Source organism: Hippichthys cyanospilos, chromosome 12 (assembly GCF_059441005.1).
Source record: "Hippichthys cyanospilos isolate Australia breed blue-spotted pipefish chromosome 12, RoL_Hcya_1.0, whole genome shotgun sequence".
Classification (NCBI taxonomy): Eukaryota; Metazoa; Chordata; class Actinopteri; order Syngnathiformes; family Syngnathidae; genus Hippichthys; species Hippichthys cyanospilos.
The window spans coordinates 10,204,109-10,223,937 of NC_142380.1; the positions used below are offsets into that span (position 1 = coordinate 10,204,109).

The 19,829-nt window shown below is 39.8% G+C and overlaps 1 protein-coding gene across 1 annotated transcript; it reads left to right on the top strand.

Annotated features, from left to right (window-relative positions):
- The first annotated feature begins 1,856 nt into the window (after positions 1 to 1,856).
- On the top strand, positions 1,857 to 19,081 carry LOC148414797 (activin receptor type-2B-like). Its single transcript, XM_088429794.1, has 11 exons — positions 1,857 to 2,276; positions 5,002 to 5,218; positions 7,326 to 7,441; positions 9,359 to 9,510; positions 11,835 to 11,978; positions 12,063 to 12,206; positions 13,059 to 13,207; positions 13,270 to 13,384; positions 13,976 to 14,114; positions 14,203 to 14,333; positions 14,580 to 19,081. Exons 1-11 carry the CDS (start codon positions 2,225 to 2,227, stop codon positions 14,772 to 14,774), a joined length of 1,554 nt encoding a protein of 517 aa, XP_088285920.1. The 5' UTR covers positions 1,857 to 2,224; the 3' UTR covers positions 14,775 to 19,081.
- The last annotated feature ends 748 nt before the right edge of the window (positions 19,082 to 19,829 follow it).

The window sequence follows — 19,829 nt, forward strand, 5'->3', positions numbered from 1 at the left end:
AATAATGTTTCATGATTTTTATTTCTCAAAAAACATTGCATCAGTTTAGCTCTGACCGGACCCTGTCATCATGACAGTGAAGATGGCTGGATTTGAGCTTTTGAGCAAGTGGCAGCCTTCTAATGCCCTTATAATAGCTTCCAAAAAAGAAACAACACAGTATAATCCAAGTGTTCACAAGTGTTAACTTGCAAATCATTTATTTGTTGAAAGAATGTATTGTTGCCTGTAGAAAGTTTTCATGTTTACCAAATGTTTTTTATACATACCTACATGACATTATGTCCTTTTCAACCGCCATATTATGGGGGTTGACCTAAAACCACATAATTTAATACAAACCAAATTTTACCACATATCTGTGTTTGATTAACATTAATTTGCATGTAAAAATAATGACTATCATACCATTTCCAAGGCTTAAAAATGCTTATATATACCTCTAATTGGATATACTGTTGTATGCATCCATTTTAGAGCGTTTGCACAGAACATAGCAAAATGCAACAACAACAACGCTGCGTGGCTAATTTTTTTCGGCGGAAAAGTGAAAAGGAAAAGATGGCTTGACTTGTCTCCTTCAGCCCTTTTGTGTGCTTGAGCAAGCCGTCATGGATGTCGGCAGATGGAGGGAAAAACAGTGAAGGGCAACCTTCGACGCTCTGATCCCACAACAGTCGACACTTGAGTAAAAAGAACATCCCAAGTAAGATAATCAGCAAATCAAACCGAAGACCTTCATTTCTAACAAATTGGATGGGTCCGAAGATGACTACTCGTGGAAGAGTAACGAGGATGTTTGAGCAATTGATGAGGAGGTAGGAGATTACGTTCAGGTGTTAAATGGGAGCCGCTTTTTGGTCTGTCGGATAGTGATGATGACTTTTAGGGATTTTTGACAAATTAATATTCAGCTGTGTCTAAAAAATAAATCATTGAAACTTCACATCATTTTATTGTTGCAACATTAGTTTCAGCGTTTGCGTCTACTTGCCTTGCACTTGCCCCAATCTGACAATCAACCAATCCGTCAAGAATTTATTTTACTTTATCTTCATTTCTTCTTTCTTTTTTTTTATAAATTTACAGTTGACTATGTGTGGGAAATTGGGACCAGGCCAGTGCGATTAACAGGCCAGTGTGCATAGCAAAAATCTATGTATAATTCACATCAATTGTTTTGAAATTACATACTGTGATTTTACCAGTCCTGTCCAGTTCAAAATAGAGTTTGCTCCACGTCTCCTGAGCTAAAACCAGTTTGACAATGCTTGTGTATGTATTGTATGAATACTTGTTTTTAAGTGCACCATAATTAAAGCAATCACAATTGCAAGTTTTAAAAAAAAATGTTTCAGTTAAAGTACATTTGAAAATATATTATGAATCGAGTATAGGCTATTCTATTTGGGACTCATGTTTTATTTCCGAGCCAGTGCCTGATATTCACGAATGATATTCACTAATCGAATGGGCAAACATTTCTAGATTTACTGTAAATTCAGTTTACGTTTTGAATAATTAAAATTGAACTCAAAAGGAATTTACGCATATGTAGCCAATGTAATCCCGAGGACAACGAGCCAGAATTAAGTGCTTAAAATACGTTAATCCTCGGGGGGCTTCCATGCCATTCCCCCTTTGTCGTGGTCGAAATACATGGTACCCTTTTGGGGGAAAAAAAATTGAGTCGCGGTGTGAAACGACGGCGTTTTTATGCGAATTTAGCAGAGTGGCGGTTGAGGTCACTTCGGCTGCGGCTGCCTGAATTCCCCCCTTTGTGTTTACACATCCGGGTTTTCCCAGCTCGCCGCGCAGCCCCCCGCTCCCCATTTCGAAGCCATTTTGGACACACATCACACTAACATGCACGTAAACCCCGGGCGACCTCACCACGCAGCGCCTCAAACCGCACGGATTGCCACTCTTGCTCGCCGACACAAACAATCACAATCGCTCGTTTCTTCTTCTTCGTTGTTTTTTTCTGGGGCCATGCGGGACTAAAAGAGGCAACCGGCGGCCCGACTAAATCTGCCCCCTCGGTCTTTTCTTCTCGGTGGTGGTGTGGCGGCGGCGGCGGCGGCGGCGGCGCTTAGGAGCCGCGGAAGGCTTTAGCTTGGAGGGGGGCCTGCGGTCGGTTGGACTCCGCCGGGGCTGAGGGGTGGATGTACGGGACGGAACCAAAACGGCGGAGCTCCGTTGTGGTGCTTTTTGAAGACGGAACATGTCTTTCTCGTGGCTGACTTGTTCACTTCTGCTGGGAACTTTATGCGCAGGTAAGCGGCCGCTAGGGGCTAGCTCCCACCGTAGACATTGTCACCTATGCGAATGTTTATTTAAACTTTTATCCACATATGTCTTTTCAAGTATGTGTAGTCCGCCGCCCGCGTGTGTTACTCGTTAATTTCTATGCGCAAATGATTGATTGATAATGGTTCTGGAAATAAATGTGCGGTTTGCCACAAAAGGTGCTACGTGCTAAAACTGTTGCGTTCGAAGCCTTTTGTGAGCCCAGGGCAGGAATAGAAAGCAGCAGCTGCAGCAACATCCTGAAACCTTATATGCTCCATAACACTCTTACCCAACAACGGCAACATGCAGAGAAACCGCATTTATAGAGGTGAAACCAACATATGTATAAACCGAATCAATATATCCGAACAGACAATAGATTGAGAAATAAAGTGAAATTGCACAAGGGGGCTCGGTTTTTCCTCCCCCCACAGCTTTCAATAATGTGACTTCACAACGTGGGCTTGCTCTCTGACCTTCTTTATTATTTTGGAACATACGGCCTCCCCTTTGCACCCTCCTCCCGTTTAGAATGACAATAAAATGTCTACACAGCTCCCCCCCATCCCCCTTTAAAATATGCGTCCGTCTGTTTTGTACGTGTCTGTGCGCTACACAGCCATTTTCCTTGTTATATGGTTTGTAGATTAATATTATACTTGTAGTAAGCCGCTTCCTCCAGAATCCATGTTGTTGTGGGTTAAAGCCGCCCTAAGTGACAGAAGGAGGGAGGGAAGGGGGATATTGTAGTAAAAGTCCTCCTGCATCACGTGATCACTAATATGTGCTTGATGGAGCGTCACACTTAGTGTGTGTGTGTGTTTAAAACTCCCTTATTCATATTTGATGTTTCTAAAATTTGAAGTCCATTGTTTGCTGCTGGACATCTAAACGTGTGTGTGTAGTGGGGGCTACATTGGGGGAGGGGCAGTCTTCTATTGGAAAGGATTTAAAGAGACAGGTTCTATTTTTTTGTGTTTTTTTTTTTTTTGTTTTACCTGATACTACTAAAGCAATAATAAATTGTTGTGGTTTTATATTTACTTTTTTTGTGTGGGAACAATGGATGACCAATTCCATTCAGTGTTTTTTTAAGTGTAAAAACTAACACATTATTTAGAAAGACCGTCTAGGTGGTTCTGTGTAAATGCTGAAACTTGTAGCATGCGATGCATGAAATACTTGTCAAACAATCCATTTACATGCACCAAGACTGGAAAAGTGAGTCTCTTATGTTGATTTGTATGAATTTTCAATGTCATTTTATCTTCTCCATTATTAACGTTATGGTAATTTTGCTGCGGTTATTATTAAATGTGATCACTGATGGTTCAGTGGTACATTGGTCTGACTTAAATGCAGAAAGTGTGGGTTCTTTTTAACTGAAACCAGCTGGTATCGACTCCAGCTAACCATAACGCAAGACAGGATGAAGGGTACAGAAAATCAATGTATTGTAAATATTAAAAATACAAACATTCACAAATTTTCGCCAAAGACAATCTTGTCAATTCCATGTAAATACTGGAAATAGTAGTCCCTTGCGTAGAAATAAAATGAGCAAACAAGATGGCTTTAATGTAGTAAAACAATATGTTTAAATGTCTTCTGAAGTGTAAAACCTTTGAAAGCACTTTCACAGATGCAGAATTACATGGCCTACAAATTGAGAGCTGGACATTTGTTCTTGACACTATGCAAAGATAGCCCTGATTCCATTTTTTGTACATACAGTGTGTGTGTGTGCGTGTGTGTGTGTGTGTGTGTGTGTGTGTGTATATATATATATATATATATATATATATATATATAAATATATATTCAATGTAACATGTACTACAAATGAAGGTTTTTTTGCTGGTACAACCAGTCTTTCCTGTAAGAAGCATTTCCTGTAAGAAAAAAACATATCTTTGATGTGTTAACATATCGTTATATTGTATAATAATCATCTTAAATTGTAATGACACTGCACTTTACCAGTCAAAAGTTTGGGAACACCCTCTATTTCAGTGTTTTTCAATTATTTCAACTTTTCTTTATTTGTAAGTCACAGACATTATGAAGACATATTCATGCAATTATATGGTAAATAGAAGAATTAAAATAGAATGTTTTCTGGTTTAGATTCTTGAAAGTAGGCACTTTTTGCCCAGCTGACAGTTTTGTACATCTACTCATTTTCTCAGTCAGCTTTATCACGTGGATGATGCTTTATGAGCTAGAATGGCTTTCAGTTCACTGCTGTGTATTTTTAATAAGTTGATAGCTTGAATTACTTGACCTCTTAATGTCTTTGACAACATTTGAATTTCAAGGTGTTTGCAAATGCATTTGCTCAGTTGGGATGTCTGAACTATTAACTGACAACCCAAGCCCAGAGGTACAGTAGATGTACACTACACACCGGATGTACAGTGAAATGTGTACTGTGAAGTGTGAGCGGGTAATCCCTTGTACCGTGTTTATCTGTAGAAGTGTCTGGCATGTTGCTATTGTGTTTTGTTTTGCGCCTAATTAAAAGACTAAATAGATCTTTTAAGCACGGTGGATTATTCGGCATCAACTTCCCGAGCCCCCAAGGAACTCACGAACTTGGCGCTGCTCCAAAGCGATAAGTCATACTGTAGATGTTCCGAACGCCCCCCGTCCATCCATCCTTCCTCATGCTTTGTCGGATTGATTACTGTCTGGTCTGGTATCTCACAGGGTACAGCGTGGGCGAGGCAGAGACGCGTGAGTGCGTTTTCTACAATGACAACTGGCGCGCCGAGAAGACCAACCAGAGTGGCTTTGAGCGCTGCGACGACAAGGACAAAGACAAGGACAAGCGGCTGCACTGCTACGCCTCCTGGCTCAACTCCTCAGGGACCATCAAGCTGGTGAAGAAAGGCTGCTGGCTGGACGACTTCAATTGCTATGACAAGTGAGCCAGTGGATGGGATCTGTGTGAATGGCCGGACCGGGGTTGGAACTCTTACCACCTGACGCTCACTTCTCCTCAGAGGCAATACTATGCAGGTTCATTTTAAAGCCAAAGAGGCTGGCCGGTTCCTAGTCTTTCTTTTAAAATTGGCTGCCAGCTAATAATAAACTCCTTTCACATTGCTCGCCAAAGCCACAATATTATGCGGCGGCGCTCTCTATGTAATACATACTGTCGGGCAAATGAGGTCATCCTGCGAGATTTTCAGCTTTCACCGTTTTTATGGGGGCAACAGGTGGGACTTTCAGCTGTTAAAGGAGTTATCAGAAATCTAAGTTTGAGGTGTGAAGATTGACATAGACTCTTTTTAAAGGCAAATGCATCTTACAAGTCCTGGATTGTCCCGCCATATCTGACAAATGGCAGCCAGTCATAAGCCCCTTTCACAAAACTTATCAACATTTGTGTTTTCCCCATTTACTGGGGTATTAGAAAAAAATTCATGCATTTGTTAACTTCAAAAGCGGCATGTAAACATTGTGAAAAGAAATAGAAAACCAGGATTGGGGTGTTATAGTTTGCCAGGTGAAACATAACTTACTTGCTCCCTTGTTGTAAGCAATTTTATCACTAGTGACACTAGTGCTGGTCTGATTATCTGAGTGGATGATGGCAAATCGCTGCATGAAAGTGCACAAGCCGGTGAGTCCTAGGTCTGACATTATATTTCTGGGGACTTGCATACCGTTTTCTCAGTAAATTGGTACTTCAGAAGTATAATACCACACCGCTACCTTACACCAAGGGCAGCAAACTCATACAAAACAAAACAAAAAAAACGTCTGCCTTCAATGACCAGAGTGAGTTTTTGAATTTTGGTGAAAGTGTGTGAAAGGTGCAACGAAGGAAAATGTTTTACAATGCCATAGATAAATGATCTCTCAGTAGTTGAGGATTCAAACCTACTAGGCCATACAAGAAAACACGATAACTATTTTTCATGCAATGGCACATTTTCAGTGTTCCAGTCTACTGGCATTCATCCACTTAGGATGAATGACCAACTGAATCTACTGGCCGTATGTTGAACCCCATTTTCAATGCAGATTACCATCATTTACAGGATTGTAGTAGGACTGCATGAATTTGTATTCACATGAAAGGTGGTTAGCATTTTGTCAGTTTGTAAGTGTATAAATACCCGCTGTGCACACAGCAATGTAAGGACACTGTGTACATAGTATACATCAGCTTTAAATAATTCAGCTTTGCATAATGTACACTGTGAGAGCGGGAGAACATGCTGAGGCTACATGAAAGCTGTTTTCATAATCTGGTTTTGAAAATATTGGGGTCAGGTCTCAATTAGACACAGGTCGATATTTACGTACGGCATGGCATGCCAAGATTTAGTGCAAGCGCGTGCAAAATGATGCTCAGTAGCTTGCAACTTTTTTCCATATGGCATTTCTATCTTGCATGTTTTGAGACACAAACTAATAATAAAAAATGACTAATAAAAATATGAGAAATATTGATGCATGGACAAATAGTTGACTGGAGCACAAAGAAGAAGAAAAGGCATTTAACTGGTTTTTTTTTTTTCATTTTTTGGAAGGAAATCAGGAACCTTGTTAAATGGTCACATTTTTATTCTTTAGAAAAACTTTTCAAGACGAGTTTAAGTTGCAAAAAAATAATTCCTCAATTACCTACTGTAGATGCTCCTCAAAATACTTTTAATTATCTACAGTAGATGCTCCTCAAAATACTTTTAATTATCTATTAGAAAAAGTGTTTCTCAAGGGAAAAAAAAGCCATTTGGAACCTTGGACACCTAGAAGTTTCTAGCAAACTAACTTTGCAGTCCATAGCATCACTCAGTGCATTTTCTTTTTCACACCATCGATTCAAAATGTACACCAGTTGTCGAAACACCATTATTTGTGCATAAAAAGTTGTGAAATGACACTACATGGAACAAATGTCATGTTTCTTGATTTTTTCCAGCATGCATTTATCGCCATTAAAAATAGCAGCGGTGCTCTTTTGAACAAAGTGCAACAGTGTGTATTGTGCGTGTGTTGTGTGTCATCCACTGCTTCAGGCAAGAGTGCGTCTCCATGGACGAGAACCCTCAGGTCTTCTTCTGCTGCTGCGAGGGCAACTACTGCAACGAGCGCTTCACCCACCTACCCGACTTGATCGGCATTGGCAACCGAGGTGAGGGACGAACCCAGCAAAAAATAGGTCTCACATATATTTATATAAATATATATAAGACAGGTTTCGTAGCATGATGTGTTGCATTTGACTATGAATGTTTGCCGGCCACATAATTAAGAAACACCAATTGTTTGACATAATGAGCATAGGGCGCAAAATGGTCGCACTTATTACAGTAATTGTTAAAGACAGAGGTGGGCATCTTAATTCTTTTGCTGATCTGACAGTTGCGCCGCCTCCAGCAAGCAGTCTTTACCGCACACTTGAGGGAGAACATGTGGAAAGAGCAAATACAGTGAGGACAAAGCACATTGCTGTTGTAATAAATTGGAATTTCGAGTGTAAACTCTGCTTCCCTGACATGTTTGGTCAGCTATAGGCTCCACTCTAGGTCGACATTGGAGAATTGCCCTTTGCATGTGTTAGATTACAGTCAACTCAACTATTTGCTATGCAGGAAACCTTCACAGCGTGTCTACGCAATATAGCTTTTTTTTTTTCATAAAAAAGAAAACTCAAAGCACTCAGATGGACTCGGACGGTGGTTTAATCTGCTTGCTTCGTTTTCTTGAAAATATGGCCGTAACAACCTCAGCTAACACGGGTTACTGTTAGCTGCAACATGCACTGGCTGCTAACCGGCCTCTTGCTCGTCTTGTTGCGGTAATTATGCTAAGGAAGAATACGGCTGATCTAAAAATGCAGATTTGTGCGTCAAAACATGGCCTATGTGGCTGACAGATTAATCTTCTTCGAATGATGTTGAATAAAAAAAAAAAAAAAAAAAAAAGTTACCGTCTATAGGACGCACCCATACTTTTTGCCTTAATTTTGGAGGAAAAAAGTATGTCTTATATTGGGAATATTATAATTTACATTAATTGAGCATTTATTTACCAAAAAAACATAAACAAACAACCATATGGCAAAGACCCTATTCAATGGTGATCATTCTACCCCAAAACAGCCTTGTTCCATCCTATGTGGTTTCTCTTCCACCTCACTTTTTTAGGGACATGGAATGAAACTGTTTCTCAGACCTCTTCCATCCTGGTTTTAGAATGCAGGTCGAGGAGGGCCACGATGCCACTCTAATTAGATTGGTCAACCGATGCAGCTGTTTTTATTAAACGGTGCTACAATTAACACCATTGCATACGACCTTTTTTTGGCTTTAACCCTTGTGCGTATTTTGTCTAATCCTTTGATGTTTACGTCAAAGACATTTCACAGAAATGGGAAAGCATTGAAAGAAGACACTAGGGAGCTGAAATTCCACCCAGATTGTGACAACATGTCAAAACTCAACATGGCACGACCACTTAGTTATTACTCTATCAGGAGTGTGCAAACCCTAACCCCTTGGCTAAAGTACTGTTAGTATGATTTGGAAGAAAATGAACCTAAAATTTGTCAAACAAGAGTTATGTAAGCGAGACAGTACACAAAAAACACTCAAACACATATGTTGTTCACAACAATACTTTACCATATTAACCATTTTAGATGTCCCTGTAAAATAAATAAGTGAGGCATCCGGTAAAATGTTCCTGAGTCGTGCGCGTGTCTTAACTAATCCTCGCACCTGTGGCTTCAAATAAGTTAAACTACTCAGTACCACTACAAGTGCTTGGGTATACAGCACACGTTTTTATAGAATTCTGGCTAGAACTTTGATAGGGTGAAAAGCAACTTGCTATGAATAGCAATTTTGTATTACAATTAAAAAGTATCTAGAAATTGAATAATCAATTGTAAGCACGTGGTGGAAAATTGGAAACTTAGCTCTTCACACATGGCCCATTATGGTAAAATATTTCATTGTTATGGTAAAGCATTTGATCTAATGCAATACCGATGATTTTGTATAATTTGCAGTATTTATAATCATCCATTGTGTTTCTTCTCACGCAGTTAAAATCCGGCCTCCGCCTCGAGTGCAGTCCATGCTTAATGTGCTTGTCTACTCCCTGCTGCCGCTCTGCGTGCTCTCTCTGGCAATCATCCTGGCCCTGTGGATGTACCGTCACCGCAAGCCCCCTTACGGCCATGTGGACCTGAGCGAGGTGAGCCGGATGACGAATTCCATTACATTTGCAGTGGCCTACTATGTGGCAAGAGACACATATGCAGGAATTGAAAGCCACATTGTTATTCATTTTCACCTCACAGGCATCAAAGGAAATTGGAGGGTTGAGTGCATTCAATTATAATCCATAGCAACATGGAAATGAATTGTCTGTGCAGTAGTATGCATTAGAAATGTGTACAGAATTGAGATGAAGCCTTATAAAAAATTAACAGCGCAGTCATGCCGATCAAAATTAACACAGACATTGTACTACAAAAAGGCAGATATGTTAGCACTTGAGACACAGCAAGTTTTAGCTTAGAAAAATATTTAAAATGGTTCTTTGCTCACAAAGAGGTGTGATGGACAGACTAGTATTTGGCATGCAAGTAAAACAGCACAAATAAACACAAACATTTGCAAACTGGCATTTGCTGCTTACTCTAATCTTTAACTGGATAATCAAAGAGGTTATAACCAGTGTTCCAACTAAACCGCGCACGTGCACAATTGTGCACTGCGCGCAATAGAAAATCCTTGCTGCCCATAAAACAAAACGCAATATAAACATAATAAATAATATCCGTTATTAGACCTCATCTTATCTGATTAACGAAGGTAATAATATTGTTTTCTGTACCATTTTGCATTGTGACTCAGCGATCGAGTGACAAGTGCCCAGCCAATGATACGATACGTTTCATTTACACTATGCAGCCATTCATACGCAATAACAGTGCATGCATACCCCTTTTCCTGACAAAACAAACGAGCAGCGACACATCGACTCACCAACCCAAAGTAAAGAAGAAATGTGCTTCTTTTAAGATGGAAGTTGTTGGACATCATCACGTCGTGCTTTTCACATGAATTCTTAAAGTTCCGAGCTGCCTAAAGCATGACTCTCATCTACTGCAGCCATCACCGTATTCGTTTGTGGTTCATTTTCTGCATTCTTAGTGCATTGTTGATTTTTTTTCCTTTTACCTATATTGTGGAATTTTCCAATTACTATTTGTCCACCCCAACTGTTTTCCCGCGGAGCACAAAGTGCCGGTCAAGTGCAGAAAAGACAGATGGCCTAAAGCTTGTGATTCTTTTACACTTATTAAAAGAAGCTAGAAGTGCAACATCCTCCATTCTTTTACACTTATTAAAAGAAGCTAGAAGTGCAACATCCATATTGCAAAGCACAATTCTCTTAAATGAGAAGACCGATTTAAAAATAAAACAAATCTTGGATCTGTTCTATAAATGTCCAAACACAATATTTTAATTAATATTGCATTTGTGGAATATGAATTAAATAGCAAAATCCACATGGTTTTAGCCATCTCAGGTTGGGCATTTTTTCCACTTGCTGTCAATTGAAAATGTCATCACAGTTGCTCATGTCTCAGGTAATGACCAATCGATGGCTAAAAGAAAGATGTCCCTGGTTGGCGGCATCCTCCCTTTCAGCCACTGACTGACGCAACAATGAGTGGTCCATCCACCCTATACTCAGCCAAAGCATTCTGCTTTACCATTGCAGCAATATACCTCATCTACTGTATTTTTCTGGCATATCGGCAGGCGCGTTGAGTTGAGTCGCATCTCACTGTCCTCCAACCTGTAGATGTTTTAGTCCACCTGTGAGTTGACTTCGTCATTGCACTTGTGTCCGTTCACTGTTGTATTTGCGTGGCCATGGAAAACCATCAGCCCTCCCACTAACGCAGTCCAAATTTAGAAATCAATCCGTTCCAAAAAAAAAAAATCCCTGACTTCAATAGCTGTCTTAAATTGCGAATTGAATGGGGAAAATTCAGATTGGCATTTGTTTCCAACGGATTCGCACACAACCTTAAGAGGCGCTCGCTTAGAACGATATACACATTCCTATGGTAAACTTTTGATTTATTGAGCAAAGGTCACAAAATAAACACATGAACATTTTCACAAACGACCTGCCATTTGCCATAAATCCCAGTTAACAACCTGCCAGCTCTAAAGTGCTTCACTAAGTGTGACATCGCTCAACAGGCCAGACCCATGCCTGTGAAAACCTCACACGTTCACTCACAGATCGTCACAGATATTACAGTAGGCCGCCTGTCGAATGTGAGATTTGGCATCCTATAGTGGACAAAAGTACCTGCAGCTCACATACATTGTGCATTAACCTTTAAACTATACTCTACATATTTATAAATAACAAAACATTTACGGTCACCACTTCTGAGTGTTATTGGAACCGCTTTAATAATTTAGGGATTTATATTACTTTTCTACGAGAGGCGAAATCATTTTTAAAAAGTTTGTTTTGTTTGTGGTCAGGACCCTGGGCCCACTCCGCCATCGCCCCTTGTCGGCCTGAAACCCCTGCAGCTGCTGGAAATCAAAGCCAGGGGACGCTTTGGTTGCGTTTGGAAAGCCCAGCTCATGAGCGAATATGTCGCAGTCAAGATCTTCCCTGTACAGGTGGGTCAACGCTCTTGCGCCTTACACTCGGATTTTTACCTGAAAAGGGTCCTAAGTTGACACCCATCCATTGTTCCTGTACAGGATAAACAGTCATGGCAAAACGAGCGGGACATCTTCCTGACACCTGGCATACGGCACGAGAATATCTTGCGCTATATTGCCGCTGAGAAGCATGGCAACAACCTGGAGACGGAACTGTGGTTAATCACCGAGTTCCATGAGAGAGTGAGACTTAAGTCCTTTTTTTTGTTGTTGTTGTTTTTTTGATTTTCTTGTCGCCCACGTGCTGACCTGACCTGACCTTGAGTTGGTTATCAAATATTGGTCCAGGCCTTTTGTTCATCTGCATTAACCACAGTTTTATCAGATGATAGCCATGGTATATTAAGAACTGTTTTCTTGCATTTTGTTAAGCCATAGTAGTAATCTTTGTGTAATTACAGACAAACTATTCATTAGTTATCCAAAGCTAATACATGGATAATCATTTGGAAAAAAAGAAATTCAGCCAACTTTGATGATGCAACCTAAATGGTTGCTTCAATTCACAAATGGCTTGCTTAAATTACCGGCAATAATTGTGAGTCTACTCATGATAAATATGAAATTTCATGGTGGTAAGAAAAATTCCTTTTGAAGGTTGAATGTTTAAAACTCCTTTCACTATTTTCATGAACTAATATAGAAATTTTAATCAAACTATCAATGCAAGGTCAATCCGCATTAGATGGTATAGGCTAAAAAGATTTGCATTTTAAAGCGATGAACATATTTCAGGTAAATGTCTCACATGTCTTTAAGCACTGCAAACCTTTTGGACCCTTTCCCTGCTAGTGGTTAGCCTTTTATGCCTTGGGCTAAATGCAGCTTACTCTAGCATTGGCTTTGCATAACCTAACACTTTTAACTATATGGTGAGTGTTTATTTGGCTTTAAATTGCCATTTTACTGCAATAATTCAGGATCAACCAGCTCCAAACACTAAATATAATACTGTATTTACCACGCAGAAGATACGAAACACAAAGGTCTTGTCATATCATTGACGCTCTTGGTGTTTTTTTTTTTTTTTTTAAGGGTTCACTGACTGACCACCTGAAGGGCAACACTGTGACCTGGGGGGAGCTGTGCCTCATAGCCGAGACGATGTCACGTGGCTTAGCATACCTCCATGAGGACATTCCTAGCAACAAAGGAGAAGAGTCCAAACCTACCATCGCACACAGGTTGGCGTGAAAGATGACAACGTAGATAATGGGTTGGCTAATGACTGTTTCTTTCTGACTAGGGATTTTAAGAGTAAGAATGTGATGCTCCGAAACGACCTGACTGCAGTCATCGGAGACTTTGGGCTTGCTGTCCGCTTTGAGCCGGGAAAACCACCAGGAGATACTCATGGACAGGTGACCAAACAGACCTCCAACTGACCCAGCCAATTCTTTCGTGTCCAATATCGTGGGCATTTGTTTTTGTTCTATATCTTCATTTGAGCACCCCACCTTTGAGCTAATGTGACAGAGGACTTCCTGAACTTTCCAATGATGTCTCCTGTTCGGATGGGATGCAGCAGGCTTGGTTGTCTTGCTGGGACACAATGAACACAAATGAATTGCACTTCCTTTTTTATGCCCCCTTTTTTATTCCTTTTTTTTTAATTGTACTTTTTATCTCGTCATGCATTTCAAATTGTAAATCGTCACACATGTATTCTGCTGGCATTGGTCTTTTCTTTGTTGGGGGGCTAATGACTGTCAATATTTCATTCAATTGCTGATTTTCACTTTACACTTCTTTTAACTAGCACTCTTGAAACAGCCCGTTTTTCATACAGCTGGCAAGTTGTCAGCTAAAGTTAAAAATTGCTCTTGCCGCAGTAAACTCAGGGACACTCAGTAACAGGTTGTTTCTGTATGATTGGCATTGAGTCAATATATATATGTTGGCCCAATCGACCCACAATGAGACTAATTCCCAACTCGTTGTGGTACCATCAGGTGGGTACGCGACGCTACATGGCTCCCGAGGTGCTGGAGGGAGCAATCAACTTCCAGCGAGACTCCTTCCTGAGGATCGACATGTACGCCATGGGTCTGGTGCTGTGGGAGCTGGTGTCCCGCTGCAACGAAACGGATGGTTAGTCCACCTGGAAGGAAGCTCAATTTTGTCCCAGTTGATTAGTAAGAAGTGGGACCTAATATTTCTCTTCTAATCTCCTTACCAGGTACCGTGGGCGAATACCTCCTGCCGTTTGAGGACGAAATAGGACAGCATCCAACCCTGGAGGATCTGCAGGATGTGGTTGTGCACAAGAAAATGCGTCCAGTCATCAAAGACTGTTGGCTCAAACATCCTGTGAGTAATCCTAAAGCACTGCAAACTCCATCTACAAAAGAATCTGCTAGAAAAAGAACGATGAAATTCAGTTGCTTGTGAATTAAAAAAAAAAAAACGCACAGAGTACGAAACTGAACTGTTCAGTTTCGTTAGGTTATTCATTTTCATTGACGGCTATAGCTGTCAAAGCTCCATAACCGGGCTGGCAGTGAGCAAGCGCAAATGAATGAGGAAGCCTACTTAACATGCACGTTTCCCCGGCAGGGTCTGAGCCAACTGAGCGAGACCATCGAGGAATGCTGGGACCACGACGCCGAGGCCCGCCTGTCGGCCGGCTGTGTGGAGGAGCGCATCAGCCAGATCGCCAGGACCACCGGCGGCACTACCTCAGACGGCCCCGTCTCCATTGTCACGTCGCTCACTAACGAGGACCTACCTCCCAAAGAGTCCAGTACCTGACATTTTTTTTATTTTATTTTTTTCAATCCAAAACTCAGTGGATCTCGGTGAATATTTAATAACATGCAGCTGCTATTATATCCCCAATACTGGTATTTTTTTTTCTGGGGTGTCGGATCTGATTAACACATCCATCTGCTGTAGTTTGGACGTAGTACATAAGCTATGTGACAGGCAAACCTAAAAGTCGTTATTACCTCATGTATTTTTTTCGTTAATTACCTCATTTTAATTTTTTTTTTTTTTTTTTTTTAAGTTTGAGCCCCATCACTTTCCCTTTTGAATGAACTTTTAAGCTCCAAAACCTCTGGAGGATTTTGAGACTGTTACATCGAAATGGAGTCATCTTCCTCAGGGGTCGAAGCTTCTCTGATTTTTAAAAGAAACTCTTCAAAATGTGCTCCCCTACTTTTTAAACCTGTGAATGCCTCCCTCCCAAAAGGAAAAGTTAAGAGAAAAAAAAAACCTAACAGTATATATAAATATATATAATGGAGCACAGTGGGTTTTATCAAGCTAAAATGGGTGCTGGACTTGTTGGAGATTTTAGGGACACCATGTGGTCCCCATGGGGAACTACCTCTCAGGTATCCAATAGGCTTCTTTTTTTTTGTGTCCTCTTACGCGAGAGGGAGAGCCAAGCTAGCTGTCATTATGGACATGTTTCCCATTTTTAAGATGATTTTTATTCATTCTCATTGTTTTTATTTGTAGAGTTACTCCTTTAGCCAGTGCCGGGGGCATTGACGAATGCTGTCTGGAGTTGCAATGTTACACATTCTTGATTTTTAGCTGTTTGTGGATGTGTGTGAGTGGATGTGATTGAATGATCATGCTCATAAGCACAAAATGAGCCATATTCTGGATATAATTTTAGAAAAGTTGAATCCGATAAGTAGTTACACAAGGAAAGTACATGCAATATTTTCTTTTTTTTTTTTTCAATTTTGACAACTGTCTAAAAAGATGCGTGTCTCCAAATACTAGTGTATACAGATCATTGTTTTATTCACAAGGTAACAAAAAAATTACTTTCAATTCGCTCTGTGTGATGAAATGCATGTTTTTTTTTCAAATTCAACAAAACATGATCAACTAAAAAGGTCATACATCTGTACATATATTCTTTTCATTGGCTGAGAACAAAATGCATATATTACAAAAATGTTCTTTTTTCCCCAAAATAAATACAAAAAATATTATCTAATAGAAAAAAATAACTCATTTTATCAAGTAAACACATAACACACATTCATAAAATGAATGTATTGCACGAGCCGATTAATCTACTTTTTCCTTTTCAAAATCAAAAGACCGTTCTTGACACAACATGCATAAATTATAAATAACAATTGTTCCAACTAAATGTTAGTCCAAATTTACATCTGGCAGATCTATTAACTCATTCAATGTCAGAGACATATTTTCTCGTTTCTTAAGAGTCCAGGCATTCAATACAGATACTTAAGTATCAATTTAATACTCAAGTATGTGGGATTGAATGACCTGACTCTTAAACGTGAAAATACGTCACTGGCATTGAACGAGTTAATGTTTCATGAAAGATGATTCATAACCATCATTTATACTCAAATGCTGATGCACCGATAAACAAGCAAAAAAAAAAATTGTCCTTTCCAGATATGAGCTTTGCTAAATCATAACCAGGATATGATCCATTTTGTGCTGTGCATGCATTTGGAAGTGAGAACAGCGGACGGGCCAGCATACTTGAGTACAAGCAACATGTCTGTTTCTGTGTTTTCTCTCGACGTGTCGAACGGACTCATTCAAGCCAGTCGTTTGTCCCCAGATACCTCAGTCCTCCACGTACGTCACGCCGGGAGAGCTCAAAACGGTTGCCTTTTTTCGTCTCTCGCCGATGCAATGCCATGCAGTTGCAGTCGTACACGCTGTCATACGAACACGAGTACCATACATTTTTGAATGTCCGTTTTTATGCTGCTCTGACTATTCCAGGACTCTCAAGGATTTGTATTCTTAGCCTGTTCTAGAACCATCGGTGACGTGACACGAGGATAACGTTCTGTTCTTGTTGTTGTTTGTCTTTGTGTGTGTGTGTGTGTGTGTATGTGTGTGTTAAATGATGATGATGATGATGAAGGGGTGAGCCCTCAAGCTGCTTCCTCTCCTACGAGACTGACCTCAGATCTTCTGAACAAGTACCTCAGGCTTTTTTTTTTCTACATGTACATGGACTTATTTGTGTTCTTAAGATGTCTTTGATTGTGTGTTTTATTTTTAAGAAAATATTTTAGTCCAGATGTCAGACGGGCCTCTTTGTCTTTTGAGATTTTTCTTTAGAGTTTTTATTTCAAGAAAAATGATTTGAATTTAGCTTTTTTTTTTTTTTTAAAGAATTTACACGTGAACATAGCCCTAGCAGTTGTTACAGTGTCCACAAAAAAAGAAAAACATCTAAATGAAGAGACACAGATTGTTGTAAATAGGGGATACTTTGGACAGTTTTTTGTTTCTTTTTTTTTTTGTTTTGGTTTTTTTTTTCGTAAAGAAAGGGAAAATGTGCTGAATTTACTCAATTTTATTTTCTCAATTGGTTGCACAAAAAAAAATCATCTGACTCTAGTTTATATACATCTTGGTCCAGATGACTTTACTTTGTGCTACCACTTGACAAAATAAAATGGAGTAAACCCACAGTTCACCCACAGTATTTTTTTTTCATGTCCATACAGTTAAGCCCAAAAGTGTTGCTGTATTTAGTGAATTTTTTTTTGTATCTGTTGTATAGGTTTCCTTTAACTGGAAAGTGGCTAAGTGCCGGAAGAAGTAAAATAACTGCATACATTCTCATTTTGAACAAATTATTCGTGCGCATTATCAGAAAGCATTCCTTAACATATGAAAGCGAATTACAATGTTTTCTCTGTAACTACTGCGCGCGCTGATCACGGTCTATACTTGCTACAGCTAAGTTGCCCATGAAGTTAGCTCGCGGTGCTTCGCAAATGGCGTGTTGGTATCTTTCATAGGATTGACTCATCTACTGCCAGACTTTCTTGTCAAATTTTGAAATAAATTAGGTAGATCATTTGGACTTGGTCATTAATAAGTAGCCTGACTGCTGAAAAATTGTGGGCACTCCTGACCTATCTTTTAATAATGCTTTCTTTACAGCCAGATTTCCAGAGGGAAAATACCTATTCCACAAATATAAAAGAAACATACTTTGGTTTTAACTGTATGTGTGACAACCCCACCCCACTCCCCCCTCAAGATTGACTTGCAGTGGCTATAAGGTGTCATGTAGCTATGTGTGGGTGAGTGAGCGGGCCTTAGTAAGCAAAAATATGATTCCGAATGCTTTTGTGAGAACCCCCGCCCCCACTCTTTTTTTGGGGAACAGTATTACCTCTAAATAAACATAACCTGCCGATGTGACGTTCAGACGTGATAGTTTAGACTTGCGGTGCTGTGCAAAAATGGTGACTTTAATTTTTATGATTTCTGTAAAAAAAACAAATGTGCTCTGTCATGTGTTTTCTGGTCTTGGGGGGTAAAAAAATGTACAAAAAAAACATTTTGAAAAAAAAAAAGCATTGGGACAACGCCGAATGATTGCAGTGCACTGTGGTGCGCGTATGAGCTGAGGGTCCAGCAATATCAACACAGCAATAGTCATTTAAATATCATTTGATGGTCACTTAGCTGTGTGTGCAACAACAACCTCCACTCCCACTCTACCAGTCCACCCAGGTGCTTTCACACAATGCCTCTCTCCTCCCAAAAAAATGTCAAAAAAAAAAAGAAAACCTCCAGTTTCTCTAACCACTTACCTCACACAGTACCTCTGTAAACTTGGCGTCATCTGTAAAAAGGAGAAAACAATAAATTGAGCTACTGAAAGTAAAGAGTGGGCCAACTCCATTTTTGGTAAAGTTTTGTGCAATAGTGGACTGATATTGAAAGATGAATCAATATTTAATGAAACATGGGAAATAATGTTCACTACTAAGTCTTGAATGAGGCACATACTCATGCACAAGTTAGGCCTTTTCTCTGTTAACTTCTGTTTTAACATAAAAGGACTTAGCCCACTCGAGTTCATTGCTCAATTATTGTATGTATACGTTTTTTTTTATGATTATTATTATGTGTGTGAAAGCAAAGAAAGCCCTTGTTCGAGCGTGAATGACAAGATTTTCCCCGTTGATGTGATGATTCCCGTGCGGAGATGTATGACTTTTGTCTTGGAAAATGCATAGAAAAAAAAGTAGACAGGACTTCTTTTTTGTATATGAAAAATAAAATACAAATGCAGATGAGACATGAAGTGAAGTGTTTTTTTTTTTTTTTTTTCTAATTTACTTGATTACTTTGAAATGCGCACCCAGTTCTTGAAAGGATTAATGCAAAAATCGTGGGAAATGCATGATGAAACATTGGATCCAAAATTGACAATATTTTAAATTTTGAATGGCAGTAAATGCCCACATGGGCTAGATTTGACACCTATATGGCATAACTCTTGACCTCCCGTTTGCAAGCATTTAGAAGGGACGGCAGCGTGGTATTTTGAAAGTCGTCATGTTTTGACAATTTATGCAATATTTTAGCCTCCTAGTGTTTTTTTTTTGGTATGCTTTTCCTTCTATATCACACATCAAAAAGCCCAAGTTGGGTCAAAATTTTCCACCGGGATTAAGAAAGATTCATTTAGCATTCAATGCATTCAGATCAACTATGTTTTCTTTAAATATGCAGTTAATATAAGTATTGCAGAATGCCAATGGGTCTTTGAAAATTTCATCGCTCCATCCATTTTCCAAAGCCTCTTATCCTCATGATGGTTGCAGGCTTGCTGGTGTCTACCCCAGCGGGTGACAACCTGAAATGGTTGCCAGCCAATAGCAGGGCACACAGAGAATTTAGTATGTCTATTACACCTGTCATGCATGCTGTTGGAGTGTGGGAAGAAGCCAGAGTGCCCACAGAGAACCCACGCAGGCTCGGGGAGAACATGCAAACTCCACACAGGAAGGCCAGAGCGAGGTTTATTGGAACTCATTTATT

Bases quoted from the DNA above. Each gene is read 5' to 3' on its own strand.
- LOC148414797 (XM_088429794.1), top strand. From the start codon at position 2,225: ATGTCTTTCTCGTGGCTGACTTGTTCACTTCTGCTGGGAACTTTATGC. The intron at 7,442-9,358 runs GTGAGGGACGAA...CTTCTCACGCAG, and splicing joins GATCGGCATTGGCAACCGAG to TTAAAATCCGGCCTCCGCCT. The intron at 14,334-14,579 runs GTGAGTAATCCT...TTTCCCCGGCAG, and splicing joins ACTGTTGGCTCAAACATCCT to GGTCTGAGCCAACTGAGCGA.